The sequence below is a fragment of the Callithrix jacchus genome, chromosome 12 (assembly GCF_049354715.1).
Source record: "Callithrix jacchus isolate 240 chromosome 12, calJac240_pri, whole genome shotgun sequence".
NCBI lineage: Eukaryota > Metazoa > Chordata > Mammalia > Primates > Cebidae > Callithrix > Callithrix jacchus.
This window is the reverse complement of record NC_133513.1, coordinates 38403030-38425154: the sequence shown is the minus strand read 5'-3', so window position 1 is coordinate 38425154 and position 22125 is coordinate 38403030. Positions and strand designations below refer to the sequence as shown.

General features: G+C 36.3%; 1 protein-coding gene across 25 annotated transcripts in view; it reads left to right on the top strand.

Annotated features, from left to right (window-relative positions):
* ZFAND4 (zinc finger AN1-type containing 4) overlaps positions 1 to 22125 on the top strand; it is a 73673-nt gene that overhangs the window by 34913 nt on the left and 16635 nt on the right. For 10 of the 25 annotated variants that reach the window (XR_004731862.3, XM_035267642.3, XM_035267649.2 and 7 more), the window contains 4 exons: positions 4372 to 4447; positions 5399 to 5466; positions 8964 to 9150; positions 15024 to 15189. Coding sequence is in view for 24 of the 25 variants with exons in the window: in XM_035267642.3 (XP_035123533.1) it covers positions 4372 to 4447; positions 5399 to 5466; positions 8964 to 9150; positions 15024 to 15189 (497 nt within the window). In the remaining variant the exon portion in view is untranslated. Of the gene's footprint in view, positions 1 to 4371; positions 4448 to 5398; positions 5467 to 6237; positions 6355 to 8963; positions 9151 to 15023; positions 15190 to 22125 lie in introns of those variants that run through there. The other 15 variants (XM_035267647.3, XM_078345327.1, XM_009009528.4 and 12 more) reach the window with 5 other exon arrangements.

Below are 22125 nucleotides of genomic sequence, written 5' to 3'. Positions count from 1 at the left end.
GCTCTGGCTAGCACTTCTAATACTGTGTTGAGTACAAGTGGTGAAAACGGGCATCCTTGTCTTGTTCCAATTCTTAAGGGAAACTCTTTCAACTTTTTCCCATAATGTCAACTGTGGGTTTGTCATACATGGCTTTTATTATTGTTGCATTTTATGTTGAGATATGTTCCTTTTATGCTTAGTTTGTTGAGGGTTTTTGTCATAGATGCTAGTGGTTTTTTCTTCTTTTTTTTTGTTTTTGTTTTCGTTTTTTGAGATGGAGTCTCACTCTGTCACCCAGGCTGGAGTGCAGTGGCCAGTGGCATGATCTCAGTTCACTGCAATCTCCACCTGCCGGGTTCAGGCAATTCTCCTGTCTCACTCTCCTGAGTAGCTGGGATTACAGGTGCCCGGGATGCTGGTTTTTATCAAATGCTTTTTCTGCATCTATTGAGATGATCATATATATATATTTTTTTTTTTGAGATGGAGTTTTGTTCTTGTTGCCCAGGCTGGAGTGCAGTAGCGTGAACTTGGCTTACTGTAACCTCTGCCTCCCAGATTCAAGCACTTCTCCTGCCTCAGCCTCCCGAGTAGCTGGGATTACAGGCATGTGCCACCATGTCCAGCTAATTTTTTTTTAATTTCTGTAGAGACAGGGTTTCTACATGGTGGTGAGGCTGGTTTCGAACTCCTGACCTCAGATGATCTGCCCACCTCAGCCTCCCAAAGTGCTGGGATTACAGGCATGAGCCCAGCCTTCTTTTTGTTTTTGAGACGGAGTCTCTGTTGCCCAGGCTGGAGTGCAGTGGCATGATCTCTGCTCACTCACTACAAACTCTACCTCCTAGGTTCAAGCGATTTCCCTGCCTCAGCCTCCCAAGTAGCTGGGATTATGCACTACCTTGCCTGGCTAATTTTTGTATTTTTAGTAGAGACCTAGTTTTAAAATGTTGGCCAGGCTGCTCTCGAACTCTTGACCTCAGGTCATCCGCCTGCCTCAACCTCCCAAAGTTCTGGGTTTACAGGCATGAGCCACTGTGCCCAGGCAGTTATATGGTTTTTGTTTCCAATTCTGTTTATGTGGTGAATTACATTTATTTACTTATGTATGTTGAACTATTACTACTTCATCTTGGTGAATGACCTTTTTGATGTGTATTAGATTTGGTTTGCTGGTATTTTATTGAAATCTTTGCAATTGTGTTAATCAGAGATAATGGTCTGTAGTTTTATTTTTTGTTATGTACTTTTCCTGGCTTCAGGGTAATTTCCTAAATTCAGGGTAATTCTGGCTACATAGAATGAATTAGGTGGATTCCTTCTTTTTCAATCTTTTGGAATCGTTTCTGTAGGATTGGTACCAATTCTTTGAATGTCTGGTAGAATTCAGCTGTGAATCCATCTGGCCCTGGGCTTTATTTTTTGTTGTTGGCAATTTTAAAATTACTGATTCATTCTCACTGCTTGTTATTGGTCTGTTCAGGATTTCTATTTCTTCCTGACTTAAGGTAGGAGGGTTGTATGTTTCTAGGAATTTTCCATTTCATCTAGATTTTCTAGTTTGTGTGCACCAAGGTGTTTATAGTAATCTTGAATGATATTTTGTATTTCTGTGGCATAAGTTTTAATGTCTCAATTTTTATTTCTAATTGAGTTTATTTGCATTTTCTGTCTTCTTTTCTTGATTAATCTAGCTAATGGCCTATAGATTTTGTTTATATTTTCGAACAACCAACCTTTTGTCTATTGATCTTTACTATTTTTTTGTTTCAATTTGATTTACTTCTGCTCTTTGTTATTTATTTATTTATTATTTTTTTAATTGCATTTTAGGTTTTGGTGTACATGTGCAGAACATGCAAGATAGTTGCATAGGTACACACATGGCAGTGTGTTTTGCTGCCTTCCTCCCCTTCACCCACATTTGGCATTTCTCCCCAGGCTATCCCTCCCCAACTCCCCCCCCGCCACTGTCCCTCCCCTATTCCCCCCAATAGACCCCATTGTGTAGTACTCCCTTCCCTGTGTCCATGTGTTCTCATTTTTCCTCACCCGCCTATGAGTGAGAATATGCGGTATTTCATTTTCTGTTCTTGTGTCAGTTTGCTGAGAATGATGTTCTCCAGATTCATCCATGTCCCTACAAAGGACATGAACTCATCATTTTTGATTGCTGCATAATATTCCATGGTGTATATGTGCCACATTTTCCCAATCCATTCTATCATCGATGGGCATTTGGGTTGGTTCCAGGTCTTTGCTTGTTATTTATTTTCTTCTGCTATCTGTGGGTTTAGTTTGTTGTTGTTTCTCTAATTCCTTGAGGTGTGATGTTACATTGTCAGTTTGTAATCTTTCAGACTTTTTGATATAGGCATTTAGCACTATAAACTTTCCTTTAGCACTGCTTTTGCTGTATCCCAGAGGCTTAGATAACTTGTATCACTATTATTCCTTTGGAAGAGTTTTAAATTTCCATTTTGATTTTATTGTTAACCCAAAAATCATTCAGTAGCAGACTGTTTAATTTCCATGCATTTGTATAGTTGGAGGGGTCCCTTTTGGAGTTGATTTCTAATTTTATTGCACTGTGGTCTGAGAAGATACTTGGTGGAATCTTGATTTTTAAAGACTTTTCTGTGGCCTCTCATATTATCTATCTTGGAGAATGTTCCATACGCTGATAAAAAGAATGTATATTCTGCAGTTCTTCAGTAGAATGTTCTGTAAATATCTGTTATGTCCATTTGTTCTATAGTATAGTTTAAATCCATTGTTTCTTTGTTGCCTTTCTGTCTTAATGACCTGTTTAGTGCTGTCAGTGGAGTATTAAAGTCCCCCACTACTATTATGTTGCTGTCTCTCTTTACTTAGGTCTAGTAGTAATTGTTTTATGAATCTGGGAGCTTAAGAGTTAGGTGCATATATATTTAGGATTGTAATATCTTCCTGTTGGATTGATCCTTTTGTCATTTTATAATGACCTTCTTTGTCTTTATTTTTGAATATTGTTGCTTTAAAGTCTGTTTTATCTGATATAAGAATAGCTACTCCTACTTGCTTTTGATTTCCATTTTAGGCCTTAAGTATTAAACTCTTCAGGCCTGATTGATAATTTTTTTTTTTTCAGCTTTTATTTTAGGTTCAGTGCGTACATGATCAGGTTTGTTACATGGGTAAATTGTGTCGCTGAAATGTGGTGTATGGATTATCCTGTCACCCAGGATGTGAGCATAATAGTTGATAGGTAGTTTTTCAACCCATGTCCCCTTGCCTCCCCATGTAGTCCCCAGTGTCTATTGTTCCCATCTTGTGTCCATGTATACTCAATGTTTAGCTCCTGCTTATAATTGAGAACACATAGTATTTGGTTTTCTGTTCCTGCATTTGTTCTCTTAGGATGATGGCCTCCAGCTGCATCTATGTTGCTGCAAAGGACATGATTTTATTCTTCTTATGGCTGCATAGTGTTCTGTGGTATATATGTACCACATTTTATTTGTCCAGTCCACTGTTGTGGGGCATCTAGATTGATTTCATCTCTTTGCTATTGTGAATAGTGCTGTGATGAGACATACTAGTGCATGTGTCTTTTTGATAGAACAATTTATTTTCTTTTGGGTATATACCTAGTAGTGGGATTGCTGGGTTGAATGGTACTTCTGTTTTAAACTCTTTGAGAAATCTCCACATGGCTTTCCACAATGGCTGAACTAATTTGCATTCCCACCACCAGTGTATATTGTTCCGTTTTCTCCTTAACCTTGCCAACATCTGTTATTTTTTACTTTTTATTAATAGCCATTCTGACTGGTATGAGCTTGTATTTCATCATGGTTTTGATTTGCATTTCTCTAATGATTAGTGATGTTGAGCTTTTTAAATATATTTCTTGGCCACATATATATCTTTTTTTTGAGAAGTGTCTGTTCATGTCCTTTGCCCATTTTTTTGTGGAGTTGTTTTTTGTTTGTTGAATTGTTTAAGTTCTTTATAGATTGTAGATATTAGACCTTTGTCAGATGCATAGTGTGTGAATACGTTCTCCCATTCAGTAGATCATCTGTTTACTCTGTTGATAGTTTCTTTTGCTGTGCAGGAGCATGCTATCTTGCCTTTTAAAGGGCTCCCTAATCTTATACCTTGTTTTAGGACCAGGAGTTACTGCAACATCTTGTTCTTTTCTAAAGTGAATAGATTGGACTATGTCTCCTTTTAGGCATGCCTTCTACCTATGATTCTGTAAATTTTAGCTAAGTACCTAGCATTCAATTTAGAAGAATGTTTAATTTATTAGTACTCTTAGTTCCTTAATGAAATAGATTTGTGTATCACTCTTTTGGAGATGCTATTGAATTAACACTTTTTTAAAAATAACTTTCCCCTAAGGTATTCCCATCTGTCAACAACACTTAATTTGGAATAACATGGAACTTGAAGATGATTATTGCTTGAATAATTACAAGTGAGTGTAATTGCGTGTTGGCTATTTTGTAGGCACTTAGTATTATGACTCCATATACTAATGTTTTTCTTTTGAACTCTTAGGTCATGTATCTTTTTCTTCTGAGTAGTTCAGATTCCTAGATTTCATTATACACCCTGAACTTTAGATGCATTAGTTTGGTACCCTATACTACTTAACTTTTATCCTCTGATACATTTTGTTTTACCTTTTCATTTTTCATGTCAGGCTGTTTATCTTCAGCCTTTTGAAATCTTCCTATTATCTTCTTGCCTACTTTGCTCCTTTCTTTGACTTTCTTTGAACAATTCCCTCCTGGCCATGTTCCTTTTCTTTCTTTTTTTACGAGTTTTGTATAAGAGAGAATTGTTCTTCACGAAATCTTTCCTTTCTCCTTAAGCCCTCATTTTGTTACTAAGCAATGTTCTGTGCACCAGCGACTACCAACATACTTTCTGACACTTTGTCTTTCTTATTTCTTCCCTTTTTCACATAATTTATCACTCTTTTGTTAAGAAAAGGACAAAAGGATAAGAGGCAATGTGGAATAGCTGTAAGAGGACTGGGAGTGTTAGTTTTCTGTTTTCTATTTTACTAAATAGATTTGCTATGTTCTACACTTTGGGTCTTGGGCAAGCCTCTTTTCGTCTCTGGGCCTCCTTTTCCTTGCATGTGAAATGAACATACTAAAACACATAATCACAGAGGTCTTTTCCAGTATGTTTATTCTTGGATTTCACATCATATTTATGGCTTATGAAAATTGGTTTTACTTTTGTATTATTTGTACCAGCAAATACATGAACATTTTATATTTATTTACATTGCTGTATCTTTTTATATTTTAGAGAGTAGGTACTCTGCCTGATAAATCAGCACATAATTATATATATATTTAACACTGAATGTATTTTGATGATTATGATTTATTTTTGTGTTAACTGTCCACAGCATTTCAGAAGGTTGTACCTTGAAGCTCGTTTTGGCTCTGCGTGGTGGACCTATAAATACTAGAAAAGGTAGGCATATATATATATATATATATATATATATATATATATATATAAAAACAACGTGACAGTAACATTCTTTATGTCAGTTAGCACTTTTATAGCCTCAGGTTTTATTTAGGTTTCCTTTCTGCTATTAGGTCTTAGAAAAATCACATTTGGTTCTCTAGACATTGTTCTTTAAAACCTAAATGCGTAGAGGCTGGAACTCTAAGATACATTTCAGAAAAATTTCATGATTCCCAATTCAATACAGGGAGATTTAAAAATAAATCTTGCCAGTATAGAGAACAGAAATAGAATGACATACTATAAATATTCTGTTACCATTGTTTAGTTTCATAGGAGTCTTGCTGAAATCTACTAGGTCTTCAATTCCTTAGATTATGATTGTTTTGCAAAATTCCAACATTGCTTGTTTACCTGGTTTGTGATGCGTCTGGGTTTCATGGATATTATCGTGCCCTGTTACATCCTTTCTCAGAATATAGGTAGTTCTGAAATTTAGTCATTCATTCAACAAATACATATTGAGCATCTACTAAATGCAATGTTCCAAGTGCAGTAGACATGGGAAAGAAAGTCTTTGCTTCATGATACTGCCTACAATAAATGTGTAAAGAGTCCATGAAACTCCTCTCATGGTTATAAGTGCTATACAGAAAATAGTGTAGGAAGGGCCCTTGAAAAAGATGACATTAGTGGAGACTTGATTGATGAGAAGGTTTTAATAAGCACAAGAAGAGCCAGCAGTATTCACATTGGTCCCTGATTCAGGTATGTCACATGATTTCCATCAAGTGGAGGGAGACTAGTCATAGTGTCCTCTTCTGTGGACCTCATTTTGAGGAAGGCCTTCAGATTTATTTGATCCTTCACTAACCAGAAAACCAAAGGGTAAGTATTGATTCTATTCCTGGCTTGCTTCCACATGTCAAATTATATCCCTGTGTTTCATAATTTTGATTAGAAAATAGGATTATTGCCATCTTTTTCTTAGCAACCTCAAGAGGATTTAATGAGATATGCTACTTTGGCTATTGAACTGCCTTTTATAGGTTAGAGGAAAAAAAGTTAGGCCGGGCGCGGTGGCTCAAGCCTGTAATCCCAGCACTTTGGGAGGCCGAGGTGGGTGGATCACGAGGTCAACAGATCGAGACCATCCTGGTCAACATGGTGAAACCCCGTCTCTACTAAAAATTACAAAAAATTAGCTGGGCACGGTGGCGCGTGCCTGTAATCCCAGCTACTCAGGAGGCTGAGGCAAGAGAATTGCCTGAACCCAGGGGGCGGAGGTTGCGGTGAGCCGAGATTGCGCCATTGCACTCCAGCCTGGGTGACAAGAGCGAAACTCCGTCTCAAAAAAAAAAAAAAAAAAAAAAGTTAATAATATTAGAGCCTTTTAGCACTTCTGATATCAGAGTCTTTTAATTAATTGAATTTATGTAATTGTCCTTTGTGACAGATGATATTTATAGTAATAACTCTTAGAGTAGCACAAGAACCCTATGTTTACTGAGCCATTATGTTAAGATAGAATTATATAGTGTTTAATGCCATGTGAATTCTATGTATTATATTTTTGAAAGTTGGTTGTGTGTAGTACAGCTTTAAACCAAAGTGTTTACTCAGAGTTTAATCAGAGCATCTACTTTTTCTATTAGTACAAAAATTATTTTTTCTTTTTCTTTTTCTTTTTTTTTTTTTAGATGAAGTCTTGCCCTGTCACCCAGGCTGAAGTGCAGTGGCATGATCTTGGCTCACTGCAACCTCTGCCACCCGGGTTCATGTGATCTCCTGCCTCAGCCTTCTGAGTTGCTGGGATTATAGGTGCTGGGTTTGAGGCCAAGAGTTTGAGACCAGCTTGGCCAACATGGTTTGAAACCACATAGCTACTAAAAGTAAAAAAATTAGCTGGGCATGGTGGCAGGCTACTCAGGAGGCTGAGTCATGAGAATTCCTTGAACCTGGGAGACAGAGGTTGCAGTGAGTGGAGATTGCACTGCTGCACTCCAGCCTGGGCAATAGAGTGAGACTCTGTCTCAGAAAAAGTAAAATAAAATAAAAGTAAAAATTGTTTTTGAAATAATCATTATCAAAGCAGCATAGAAAGATTAAAACTAGTCTCTTTTCTAAAACTAACTTTTGTCCTTTGCATTGTGTCCAATGCATATAAAACTTCATATGTATTATTTCATAGCTGATAAAATTTGAACGATTTTTCTGTTACAAGAAGACACAGGTACACCTGCCTGAGTAAGGCATCCTATGCTGGTTTAAGAAAGGCTTTCATGTGACTGTGGTAATGGCTATAGCAATATATAAAAAAAGAGGCATAATTTTTTTTCTTTTTTGTTTTGTTTTTTTATTTTTCTTTCCCAGAGATCTGCCCTGTGATCCAAATTTTTATCTTTTAATATAGTATGAAAAGTGGAGCATTAACTTACAAAGGGCAAGAACTTGTTTGAAAAGTGTCTTTTAATATGTATACATTTGGGGCCTATGAAAGTAAATCAAAAACATTCAAATAACTGTTTTCATAAAGTAAGCTAAACCATATTGTAAGATTTTTATGTTAGTGATAATGTTATTGAATTTAGGCTATGGAAACATCTTTGATGTTTTTACCTTATTGCTTTCCAAGTTCAATATTTTCCTATTGCTGCAACTTCTTTTTAAAGGGTTGTAGAGCACCACAATTCTGTTAATAAATAAATGAAAGACTGTCACTCATGGCCAGAAGGTAAAAAAAATAAAAAAATGAAAGTTATGCAGCTTGGGAGATTATGGCCTCTTTTAGGAGAAAACAAATGTTTCTACAGTATGATGAGAATGTCTTTACAAGAGAACTTTTTTTTTTCCTGTAACTGTTGCAGTTTTAGTACATTGAGTGACTTCCTCACATTCTAAGTTATTATGTACTTTTAATTATTTGACTTCAGGTCAATGAACAGGTCTAAGAATCAGCCTTTATGTAAAACCAGAAAGAAAAAGATAGGTCTGCTTACTTCTAATTTCTTAGGTATGTCTCCTGATTGTGTGTTCGTGTGTGTGTGTGTGTGTGTGTGTGTGCGTGTACTTTAAAGGAAGTAGGATTTGTGTTGGTTTTAATTATTGTTGGACCCAATATTTGAAGATATAGGGAGCAGAAAGTTTATATAGTGAAAAAAATTGATAGAAATGTCATAGAATCAGGAAATATGCAGACTCTAGTGGCATAGGGAAAAAAATACAGACTCTAATGGCATAGGAAAAAAACCTCATGTTTTGGTTTAGCCCTGTTTTTGAACTTAGCAACGTAATCATGCATTTTGTTTCTTATTAACACAACATAGGGATTGCTATATTAACTCTAGAAAGATCAGAAACTTATTTGAAGAATATCATGTTTATATTATATGCACAGGGTTATTGTTCAAATTCAGTACATTATATCCTGTCACTCTACCAAGATGCATAAAACTTGATCCAAATTGAAGGCTTATTTATCACTTTTCCATTTGTAGTTCCTACAGAAGATCCTCTTAGGGAGATGGCAGAGTACTTGGATTCCAGTCAAGATGAGATCTGGGAGAAGATCTCCTGCAACAAGCAAGTTACATTTTTGGTATACCGAGAACGAGATCAGTTGAATTTCTTTCGTGTAGTAGATAGGGGAGATGGCACTTTAACACCATTATCTGAATCTTTAAGGTAAATAGGTTTTCATTTGCATGTCTTACTGAGAAAAGGAGAACTTCGTATGATGTACCTTGTGTTGTCAAAAAATCTATATATATTAACAAATGTCATGCATCTCATTCCTACCCCAGCCCCCAATATGTAAAGTCTGAAATTGTTCATCATTTGATTGATATGATAAAACTGAGATTTCTTTACAGAGTGGAATGTTTTCATAAAAAGATTTGATTCTGTTATTCTATGAAACTCGAAGATGCCTAATACATTATTGAATCCTGTCATAATAGTGTGTTATACAACCTTAATATAATGGGGTTAAGCCTAAAGTTGATATCTTTTTTCTAAATTTAACTCTGCTGTTAAAGACAGATAAATCTGTACTTCTCTAGTCTTGTTTTCCTACTCTATAAAAGGGAGAGAAATTGTAATATTCTAAAATCAGAAGGAAAAATCTTACAGATATTTAGCTAAGCAATAGAAAAATTAGAGAATTGGACAAGGCAACCTCTCAGTTGCTGTGCATTCTGAGTTACTATGATTGTTAATCTCTTTTCACTTCAAGTTATTAAGCATTCACTGAACTTTTATGGCCATTCATTGAGCAAGGCACTGATGTTGTAAAGATGATTGTTCCTACCTTCATGGAGCATACAGTCTGCTATAAAGAGTATCTGTGATATAATGTTGGTGATGTTATAAAAAGGTATCAAGATCTCTAGGAAAATAGATGAGAGGGCCTTTATTATGCTTGAAAGCTAGAAAGTTAGGCACAACCTCTGAGAAGAAGTGACCTTAAAAGGGGAGTGGAGTTTGCCAAGCAGACAAAGGAAGGGAAGGTGTCACAGGTCCTGCAAAATAAAAAGGTAGTGGTAAAATCATTCAAATTAAAAACAGCTTGTAGTTTGGAGAACAGTTTCTGTGGGTCAGGAGTCCAGGCACAGCATTGGTATGCTCCGAGTCCCACAAGCCTGGAATCAAGGTTTCAGCAAGTCTCTTATCAGGAGGCTTGACTGGGGAGGAGAATCTACTTTCAAGACCACTCATATTGCTGGCAGAATTCATTTCCTTTCAGTTATATGATGGAGTGCCTGGTTTTTTTTGCTGCCCTCAGCTCCATTTTGATGAACTCAAAACTGACTGATGTGGGGCCTAAATTACATCTGCAACATTCCTTTACCTTTGCTTTATTCAGTTCACTAGAGGCAAGACATTCATCATGCCCACACTCAAGGGTAGGAAAACATATGTGATGCAAACACCAGGAATCAGAGAGATTTCCCTAGGATTCTGCCTACCACAGAGTGTTATGTGGGAGAAAGATTAGACTCAGTTTTTGTGGCCACAGAGAGCAGACTGTGACACAAGACTGTTAACCTGTTGTCTTTAATAAATCAACATCTGGTTAGCACTATATACTTGGCATAAACCATGGGCAAGAAATGGAAGAGGTACCAGTGAGTGTTACAGCCTTAGGCCATTAATAGAATGTCTTCTTACCAGTTTTACCACATACTGGCTCACTGTGAGTTTTCTTTCTTAGTACACCCTCCTTTGGCTCCCTTTTCCTAAAGGAAACCCAAGCTCCTCAGCTTATCATATGAGTCATTTGGCAACCTGTCACCATAGTTTTCCAGGTCTTTTTATTATGCTGTGTTTTTACACACCTTTTCCCCTTTGCTTGAAATGTCGTTTTCTCCTCTTACTCCGGTTCTCCCCAGCCAACTTCTATTTGTGTTTATGACTCAGCCCAAATGTCATCATGGAATTTCATTAGAACTGTCTTATTGCTCATCACAAGATAATTTATTTTTTTCTTCCTTTCTATTCATCTACAATAATTGGACAGGGAAAGGGATAAAAGAATGAGAAAGTGGAGTAGAAAGCGATATGATCATACCACAAAGGTCATTTATCTTTCCTGTTCTAGAAGAGGCTTTCCTAGTCTACAACAAGGGTAGCAAACTTATTCTGTAAAGGTGTGCAGATAGTAACTATTTTAGGATTTTCAGGCCAAGACACAGTATCGAGGATATTAAATAGGTACTTGTATAACAAGAGAGAACAAATTTCCACAAAATGTTTACTAACAAAGTTCAAAATATAGACTTAACAATTGGGTGATTTTCTTCTGTTTGTACCACAGATTCCAGAGAAGAATGCAATTCTTTTCTGTGGGAATAATGTTTTACCTAGTTGAGGTTGAAAGTGAGTGTTGCCCATCAAATATGCAAGGTTAACTGCAAATTTGACTTGTTGATGCTGATCTCTAATGAGATTTTATGTATTTTACCTTTGAAAAACTTTGAGATGTCATGTCATTTCAACTTTGGAAAGCATGGATTGCAGCTTGCTATTACATGCAATTCAAACACTAGTTGTTGTTAAAATGACATTATTGCAGTATATGTTTCACATATAAGCATTGTTTTATTTTGTAATTTTAGGTTAAATTCATTACAAAACATTATCAAGTCCACCATAAACATTAATTTCCAAATGCAATTAAAAGATTTAAAAAGTATTTTATAATAGTAGTTAAGGCCAGTTCTTCTCATTCAGAGTTCCCGAGCTAAAAAAATAATAATAAAACTTTATTGCCAGTAAGCCACCAAATGTATCCATCATCAGATAGATACTGAATGAACTCACACTACTGGTTTAATAACACAGGATAGATTCAAACATTTACCACGAAATCCTGTTGATGAATAATGCAATGAATAACTGTAGGCTTTAAAGACCTTACACGTTTAGGGGGGCATGGTGGCTCACACCTGTAGTCCCAGCACTTTGGAAGATGGGCAAATCTCTTGAATCCAGGAGTTTGAAACCAGCCCAGGCAACACAGTGAAACCCCATCTCAAAAAAAAATTAGACAGGCCTCGTGGCACACACCTGTAGTCCCAGGTTACCCTGGAGTCTGTGGTGGGAGAATTGCTGGAGCCCAGGAGGTGGGAGATTACAGTGAGCTGAGATCATACTGCATTCTAGCCTGGGTGACAGACTGAGACCCAAAAAGACAAAAATAAATAAATAAATAATAACAACCTTATAAGTTCACTAACTCGATAAATTTGTCTGGTTAAGTTTTTTCTGTTCCACACATCACCCCATCAGTTATAGCAGAGTTCACTTAAACTTGTACTAAATTAGTGTTTAGCAACTTCTTTGAAAATATTCTCTCCTGTAGTAGTTTCATGCAGCCTGTTCATAGGGACCAACTCCTCAGTCATTTCAATTGGTATTGACGCCAGCAATAAACAGTAACACAGAGCAATATGGGTAATGTATGTCAATTCATCAAAAAACAAGGAAAATGACTCAATCATTTGCCTTATTTTTTGTTTATTTATTCATTTATTTTGAGATGGAGTCTTGCTCTGTCAATAAAGCTAGAGTGCAGTGGTGTGATCTCAGCTCACTGCAACCTCTGCCTCCTAAATTCAAGCGATTCTCTTGCCTTAGCATCCTGTGTAGCTGGGATTACAGGCATGCGCCACTATGCCCAGTTAATTTTTTTGTGTTTTAAGTAGAAATGGAGTTTTACCATATTGGTCAGGCTGGTCTCAAACTCCTGACCTCATGATCCACCTGCCTCATCCTCCCAAAGTGCTGCAATTACAGTTGCAATTACATCTGGCCCATTTGCCTTATTTTTTAATCAACTGTTGATATTGCTTCCAATGTTGTCAACTTTTTGAGAAATTGTTCCTGCTAGAAAAGTAATCTTTAAACAAGTTTATTTTCTCAGGACATACTTCCTTAACTGCTGTGATCAATAGTGAGCTAATTCACTATTGATAAACAGCCTTCCTTGATTGGCTAGCAGATAAAAACATTTGGAAACTTTTTGGTTATGGCTTCATTTTTATTTTTAATTTTTGTAAAGAAATTCTGCTGTGAGCCAGGCGCGTTGGCTCAAGCCTGTAATCCCAGTACTTTGGGAGGCTGAGGTGGCTGGATCACAAGGTCAAGAGATCAAGACCATCCTGGCTAACATGGTGAAACCCCGTCTCTACTAAAAATACAAAAATTAGCCAGGTGTGGTGGCACACACCTGTAGTCCCAGCTACTCAGGAGGCTGAGACAGGAGAATACAACACTGAAGTAATAACACTGCCTGCCATATACTGAATGCCTGTTCTGCCAGGCCCTTCTTACACTTTATTCCTAATTCTCACAAAACTACATAAGTTAGATATTATAGCTGATTTTATTAATGAAGAACCTCCAGGTAAGAGAGGTTAAGTGATTTGGCTCAAGACTAAAAAAGCTAGTAGGCAGCAGACTTAAGATTCAAATACCCTATCTGGTTCCTAAGCTGATTCTTCCTGCTACTACTCATAGCATAATGCAGTAAGGCACCAAATGACAGGCCTTATTGCATCATGCTTGTACACTCAAGTAAGTGCCAGAACTTCTAGTGTGTGAAGGCTTTTGTCTCGAGGCCAACTATACAATACCTGAAAAGGGAGGGTGCAGGAATATTTTTGTCATTGTAAGTTATCATACTGTGGTAGCCATACTGTAGTAGGTAACTGGCTGTCACAAGTCAAGCATCACAGACTGAATTGGTTATGGAGACCAGTCCTACATTCTTCCTTCTGATACCCATGCATGTAGTTCGTGTAATTAACTCACAGTTTCAGAACATTTCATGTTGCACCATATAAAATTTAGGAATGGGGCTGTCTACTCTCTTTTTTGCCCTTGTGTGGTGAGAGTATGTGCTTCAGAAACATTAAGGAATATTCCCTATTAAGGCTATCCTAAGTTATTTCCATTTCTTACAACCATATAAAATGGGGAATTTTATTAACCCTCATACTTCCATAGCATAGATTACTTTTCCTATAAGTAAATCTGCATAGAAACTAATATGTATTCTTATTCTGCTTTAAAGTTTTAATCATTTTTCAAATATGCTGAGCTTGTGTTTTATCAAATCCTTGTCATTCTAATTTTCCCATTATAGAAAAGATAAATGGAATTTCAAAATCTTTGTGTTCAGTTCATCAAACATTTATTGCCTATGTGTCAAGCACTGTGCCTGGTGCAGACTAAGAAGATAAAGTCTAATATCTGCTTTTAACTTGCTTACATATGGGGGAATAAGGGGGAAAACAAACATGTAAGTATAAATATGAGGATAGTGTAATAAGCCATTATATTATGCAATTGAAGAGGAAGGGCTCCAAATATAATTACATTGAAATATAAATAATGTCACTGTGGTTGATCAGTAATTGAAATGTTTAACATGTTTAATAGCTTGTATCATGACTAGACTATCTTTTTTTCTTGTTAAAATCTATGCTATTCTAGGTTTTTACATTTTCAAACACTTAGACAAATTTTAAGTTATCTGTACTTAAAAATTTTCATTTTTTCTCTTTAAGATAGAAAATGTTCTGATGACACCTGTGTATGAATTATTCTTTTTAGTTAGAATCCCCTTAGGATGACTAAAAATCTGTACTTCTCTCCTGTGCCAATATTTTAAAAATTCTGATTCATGGAAATCTCATTAGCTTGCTGTCTGGTTTGCACAATTATCAGCTTTGGCTGGCAAAATGAAATCACACATTCTCATGGAAATGGATTTTGCCTCTTTGGGAATGATATGGCAGGTGCCAAAACATCTTCATTTATCATATACTGAATTCAGAGAAGTTCAGCTATAGTAGATTTTCAGTAATGCTAGATCATAATATTTATTCCCATTTCATTTTTTCTCTTAAGAAGTATATTCATTGAAATATATTTTCCTTACATTGACATTGACAAAATAGATGTAGTGTTTTGTCGTTAGTAACGTCTATAGATTGCTGTTTCATATAGAGCATTTTTAGACACTGAGCAGGTATCAAACAAATTTCAAGTAGTTACTGTTTTCTTTGTAGTGGTGGTTCTACGTATAATTTGTATACAGATGAGGATGAAGAAACTGAGCCTTCTCCTTCTGGGCAACAGATAATTGAAAATTCAATCACTATGAATAAGATGAAGCTGCTGAAGGCTAAGATGAAGAACATGAATCTCAGCAAAAAGGTGAAGCTGTTGGCACTTGGCCAGGCTTATCTCTAGTTTACCCTTGCAGGGCTGTCAACGATGAGGTCTCTTGGTCATTGTGAAAAAAATTATAAAGTATTATTCATTTCAAGTTTCTGGCCTCAGTTATTTATTAAACTTCTAAAAGGGATAAATTAATTTTTTTAGATTAGAAGCACACCTGGAGGGATTATAATGCATTTAACATAATTCATCATTTTAAAGATTGTTCTGGGCCTAAGAAGGATTAAAAAAAGAGAGTTTAATCTTAATCTTGCAATAATTACTTTAAAAAATATGTTAATATTTATTTATTATGGATAACGATATCTACTATTTAGTACATGTTGTCAGTTTTTCAAAGTGATTGAACTAATTTACATTCTTTACAACAGTAAATGAGAGTTGCCCTTTTTTCCATATTCTTACCAGTATTTTGCATTGTCCTTTGTAATTTTTGTAATTCTACTTTGTTTGTAGTGGCATTACATTGTGGTTTTAATTTGTATTTCTCTGATGACCTGGAAAGTTGAGCACCTTTCATATGTTTATTTGGCATTTGAATATCATTCAGTTTTTGTTTTTGTTTTTGTTTTTCTAAGATGGAGTTTTGCTCTTGTTGCCCAGGCTGGAGTGCAACAGCGCAATCTTGGCTTACCTCAACCTCCGCCTCCCAGGTCAAGTGATTCTCCTGCCTCAGCCTTCCGACTAGCTGGGATTACAGGCACCTGTCACATGCCCGTCTAATTTTTGTTTTTCGTAGAGACAGGGTTTCACCATGTTGGCCAGGCTGGTGTTGAACTTTTGACCCTGTGATCTGCCCACCTTGGCCTCCCAAAGTGCTGGGATTAGGCATGAGCCACCATGCCCAGCCTGGATATGTTTTTTAATAAAACACCTATATTTTTCCCATTTTTCTATTGGTTGTTTGTTAGGGTTTTTTTTTCTGGAGTTTTATGTATATTCTAGATATAAGTCCTTTGTTTCCTATTACCATTTTATTGCTTTCCTTTTTACTCTATTAATGACTCCCCTCCTTTTCGTATACAATAAAATTTAAAAATCTTTAATATACCACTTGATGAAGTTTTACATTTCTATACACTCATGTATACACAACCCAAATTGAAATAGGACCTTATACTCCAGAATGTTCCCTCGTATTTCCCAGTTAACTCTTACGTTTTCCTACTCTCAGAAATAATTACTGTTTTTACATCTATTACCATAAATATGTTTTTCCTATTCTTGAAATTTATATAAATGGAATCATAGAGAATATGGCATGGTTTCTCTTGTTCAACATAATGTTTATTTGATTCATTCATGTGGTTGCATGTGTCAGTTAATTATTTTTTATTGTTACATACTGTTCTACTGTGTGATTGATTTACCTCAATTTGCTTCTCCCTTTTCCTTTTGATGGACATTCGAGTTGGCTCTAGTTTTTTACTTTTATCAATAAACCTGCTTTGAATATTCCCTTACCTTCTTTAGTAGATATATACATTTGTTTCTTTGGAGCATATACCTAGCAATGAACTTTCAGAGTCAGAGGGAAGATACATGTTTAACTTTATTATGCCAAACAATTTTGCCAAGCATTAGAACCAATTTACACTCTTATCAGCAATGCAAGAGTTCTAGTTTATGCTACATTTTTGTCAACACTTAATATTGTCAGTCTTTTTATTTTAACTATTCTGGTGACTGTGTAAATGGTTTTCATTTATATTTCTCTAATGAGGAATAATATTGGCTTTTCATATAATTGTTGGTCATTGAGATGCTCTTTTTTGTGAAGTGCCTGTTCAAGTCTTCTGCTTATTTTTTAATTGAGTTCTCTGCCTTTTGCTCATTGATTTGTAGACATTTTTGTATACTATGGATACAAGTCCTTTGTCAGAGATATGGGTTGCAGATATTTCTAGCACTTTATGCTGGCTTGTTCTTTTACTTTCTTATTCTTTTGATGAATGTTTTTAACTGTATTCTAATTCATCAATTTTGCTTTTATGAGTATCATTTTTGATAACCTTTTGATGAAATATTTTCCTACCACTGGTCTTAAAGCCTTATGATTATTTCTCACTCACTAAGTTTTAGACCATCTGAATTTTTTTTTTTTTTTGAGACAGAGTCTCGCTCTGTTGCTCAGGCTGGAGTGCAATAAATGGCACAATCTTGGTCCACTGAAGACCCTACCTCCCTGTGTCAAGCGATTCTCCTGCCTCAGCCTCCCAAGTAGCTCTCCTGCCTCAGCCTCCCATGTGCCACCATGCCTGGCTAATTTTTGTATTTTTAGTAGAGATGTCACCATATTGGCCAGGCTGGTCTTGAACTCCTGACCTCAGGTGATTTGCCCACCTGGGCCTCCCAAAGTGTTAGGATTACAGGCATGAGCCACCACACCCAGGTGAAATTTTTTTGATATAATGTAAACTGGGATAAAGATCTTTTTTTTTTTTCATATGGAGAACAATTGACCTAGCTCTATTAAAAAAAAAAAAATCCTTTCCCCACAATCCTAAATGTTTATGCACCTAATAATAGAACTTCAAAATACATGAAGCAAAAACTACAAAGAAATAGACAAATACTTTTGTTCAAAGATTTCTACATCTCTACTCTCAAAAATCGACAGAACAGATAGAAAATCAGTGAAGGATTTAGGAGACTTGAATGCTATCAACCTACTTGACCCAATTGACATTTACAGTATGCTCTACCCAACAACAGCAGAGTACACATTTCTTTTTAAGTGCATGTAGAACATTTACCAGGGTAAACCATATTGTGTGCCATAAAACAGGTTCAATTTTTTTTTTTTTTTTTGAAACAGAGTCTTGCTGTGTCCCCTAGGCTGAAGTTCAGTGTCACAATCTCGGCTCACTACAACCTCCGCCTCCCAGGTTCAAGCAATTTTCTTGCCTCTCAGCCTGCCAAGCAGCTGGGACTACAAGCGCATGCCATCATGCCCCCCTAATTTTTTGTGTTTTTAGTAGAGATGAGGTTTCACCATGTTGGACAGGTTGGTCTTGAACTTCTGACCTCAAGCAGTCTGCCAACTTTGACCTCACAAAGTGCTGGGATTACTGGTGTGCACCTGGACCAGGTTTAAATTTTAAAAGATTCCAAAGAGTACAAAAATGCTCTCTGATTACAATGGAATAAAATTAGAAATAAATAACAGATATATGGAAAATCTTCTGATGTTTGAAAATAATACACTTCTAAGTAATTGATAGTCAAGAAGTCTAAAGAGTAATAAGAAGTATTTTACACTGAATAAAAATATTCTGATATTGTGATGAATTGATTTTTTTTAATGTGAAATTATTCTTGCATTCTTAGAATGAACCATTCTTTTTTTGTTTGTTGGTGACAGAGTTTCCCTCTTGTTGCCCAGGTGGAGTGCAATGACGCTATCTCTGCTTACTGCAACCTCCACCTCCTGGGTTTAATCAAGTCTCCTGCCTCAGCCTCCCAAGTAGCAAGGATTAAAGGCATGTGCCACCACGCCTGGCTAATTTTATATTTTTGGTAGAGAAGAGGTTTCTCAATGTTGGTCAGGCTGATCTCAAACTCCTGACCTCAGTTGATCCACCCACCTCGGCCTCCCACAATGCTGAGATTACAGGCATGAGCCACCTTGCCTGGCCCAGAATGAAACACTTCTTGGTTGTGATGTATTTTCCTTTTCAATTCTTTAGATTAAAATTACCAATATTTTATTTAGGATTTTTGCATTAGGATTTTGTTCATGAGAGAAATTTTGATACATAATTTTTCTTTCTTTTCCAGTATACAGTAAACTTTGAAGAATTTTACCATGAACATTTATTTATCTAATATCTAAATTCTGCCATTAACATTATAAAAATTTTAATTGTAATTGTGGTAAAATACATATAATATAAAATTATCTTAATCATCTTAAATGTACAAATAGTTCAGTAATGTTAAGTACACATTGTTGTGCAACCAGTCTCCAGAAGTTTTTTATCTTGTAAAGTTGTCATAATGTGTCAGAATTTCCTTCTTATTTAAGACTGGAAAATATTTCATTGTATGGCTATATACCACAGTTTTTTAATCCATCCATTATTCAGTGGACATGTGGATTGCCTCCATCTTTTGGCTATTGTGAATAATGGTGCTATGAACATGAGTGTACAAATATCTCTTTGAGACTCTACTTTCAATGTTTTCTTTTAGTAGTTTCATAGTTTCAGATCTTAGAGTGAAGTCTTTAATTCATTTAGATTTTATTTTTGTATATCGTGAAAGATAAGGGGTCTAGTTTCATTCGTATGTACATGGATCCAGTTTTCCCAGCATCATTTATTAAAGAGACTATCCTTTCCCCAGTGTATGTTCTTGGCACCTATCAAAAATAAGTTCACTATGTGTCTATGGACTTGTTTCTGGGTTCCCTATTCTGTTCCATTGGTTGTGCATCTGTGTTCATGTCAGTACCATGCTGTTTTGGTTACTATAGCTCTGTGGTATAATTTAAAGTCAGGTAATTGTGATTCCTCCAGTTTTGCTCTTCTTTGCTTAGAATGGCTTTGACTATTCTGTGTCTTTTGTGGTTCCCTATCAATTTTAGGATTTTTTTTTTCTGTTTCTGTGAAAAATGCCATTGGTATTTTGGTAGACATTATATTGAATTTGTAGATTGCTTTGGGCAGCATGGACATTTTAACAATATTATTTCTCCCAACTCATGAACATGGAGTATTTTTCCATTTTTTGGTGTCCTCTAATGTTTTATAGTTTTCATTATAGAGATCTTTCACTTCTTTAGTTAAGTTTATTCCTAGGTATTTTATTTTATTGTATTTGTAGCTATTGTAAATGGAATTACTTTCTTGATTATTTATTTATTTATTTATTTTGAGATGGAGTTTCACGCTTGTTACCCAGGCTGGAGTGCAATGGCGCGATCTCGGCTTACCGCCACCTCCACCTCCTGGGTTCACGCAATTCTCCTGCCTCAGCCTCCTGAGAAGCTGGGATTACAGGCATGCACCACCATGCCCAGCTAATTTTTGTATTTTTTTTAGTAGAGACGGGGTTTCACCATGTTGACCAGGATGGTCTTGATCTCTTGACCTCGTGATCCACCCGCCTTGGCCTCCCAAAGTGCTGGGATTACAGGCTTGAGCCACCGCGCCCAGCCACTTTCTTAATTTTTTAAAGATTATTCACTCTTGGCATATAGAAATGCTACTGGGTTTTATATGTTAATTTTGTCTGCAACTTTACTGAATGTGTTTATCAGTTCTAATAGTTTTTTGATGGGGTCTTTAGGTTTTTCCAAATACAAGATCATATTATCTGTAAACAAGAATAATTTACTTCTTTCTTTTCAAATTGTATGCTCCTTCCTTCCTTCCTTCCTTCCTTGCTTCCTTCCTTCCTTCCTTCCTTCCTTCCTTCCTTCCTTCTTGTTGACCTGGCTGGAGTGCAATGTCGCAATCTTGGCACACTGCAACCTCTGCCTCCTGCGTTCAAGAGATCCTTCTGTCTCAGCCACTTGAGTAGCTGGAATTACAGGCATCCACCACTACCTCCAGCTCATTTTGTATTTTTTACTAGAGATGAGGTTTCTCCATGTTGGTCAGGCTGGTCTCGAACTCCTGACCTCAGGTGATCCACCTGCTTCGGCCTCCCAAACTGCTGGGATTACAGGCGTGAGCTGCTGCGCCCGGCCCTTTATTTCTTTCTCTTATCTGATTTATCCAAGTAGGACGTCTAGTACTAGTATTTCTTTTCATTTAGGGTTCCTGATAATAAATTTTCTCAGCTTTTGTCTGAAAACTTATTTTACCTTGTTAATTTTGAGAAATGTTTAATTCTTTAGAAATGTTATGACTAGATTCATCAATTAATATTTTCCCACATTTGCTTTCTGTTTGCTTTTTTTTTTTTTTTTAGCTGATCCATTTGGGAGAGAGATATCAAGATGCTTTCCCTAAATACTTCATCTCACATGTATCTCCTAAGAATAAGGGCTGCCTTTTACATGATTATGTTACAGTTACCACACTCATTTATGGTTGATACACATTATGTCATCTACATTCATATTTCCAAGGTCTTAATAATGTGCTTAATAGCATTTTATATTGTTTTTGATCTGGCATCCCATCAAAAACAATGCATCGCATTTAGTTGTAATGTTTTCATGGTCTCCTTTTATACAAAACTGTTTCTAAGCTTCATTTGGACATTCATGTAAAATATTTTTGAAGACTGTAAATCATTTATTCTGTAAAATATTCCTCAATTTGTAGATTTGGCTGTTTCATTATGATTAGATGGAGGTTGAACATATTTGGTAGGAATACTACACAGATTATTAATTTTTCTTAGTGCAACACATCAGAAGGCACATAATGTTAATTTGTAGTAGTTTATTTTTCTTTTTTTTTTTTAAGAAAATTTGCAATTTTAATTGATATTTCCTCATTAGTCCAAGAGTAGTTTAATATATTTTGAAAATGTTCTGTGGTAGAGGCTTTTTTTTTTTTTGACTAAGTCTCACTCTGTCGCTCAGGCTGGAGTGCACTGGTGCAATCTCGGCTCACTGCAACCTCTGCCTCCTGTGTTCAAGCAGTTCTCCTTCCCTCAGCCTGCTCGGTAGCAGCTGGGGTTACAGGCACACGCCACTGCGCCTGGCTAATTTTTGTATTTTTAGTAGAGATGGGGTTTCACCATATTGATCAGGCTGATCTCAAACTCCTGATGTCGCAATCTGTCTGCCTCGGCCTCCCAAAGTGCTGGAGTTACAGGTGTGAGCCACTGCACCCAGACGTTTTTTCTTTTTTTTTCTTTTTAGAGGTGTGAGTCTCATTGTACTACCCAGGGTGGCCCTGAATTCCTGGGATCAAGGGATCCTCCCATGTTAGCCTCCCATGTAGCTGGGAC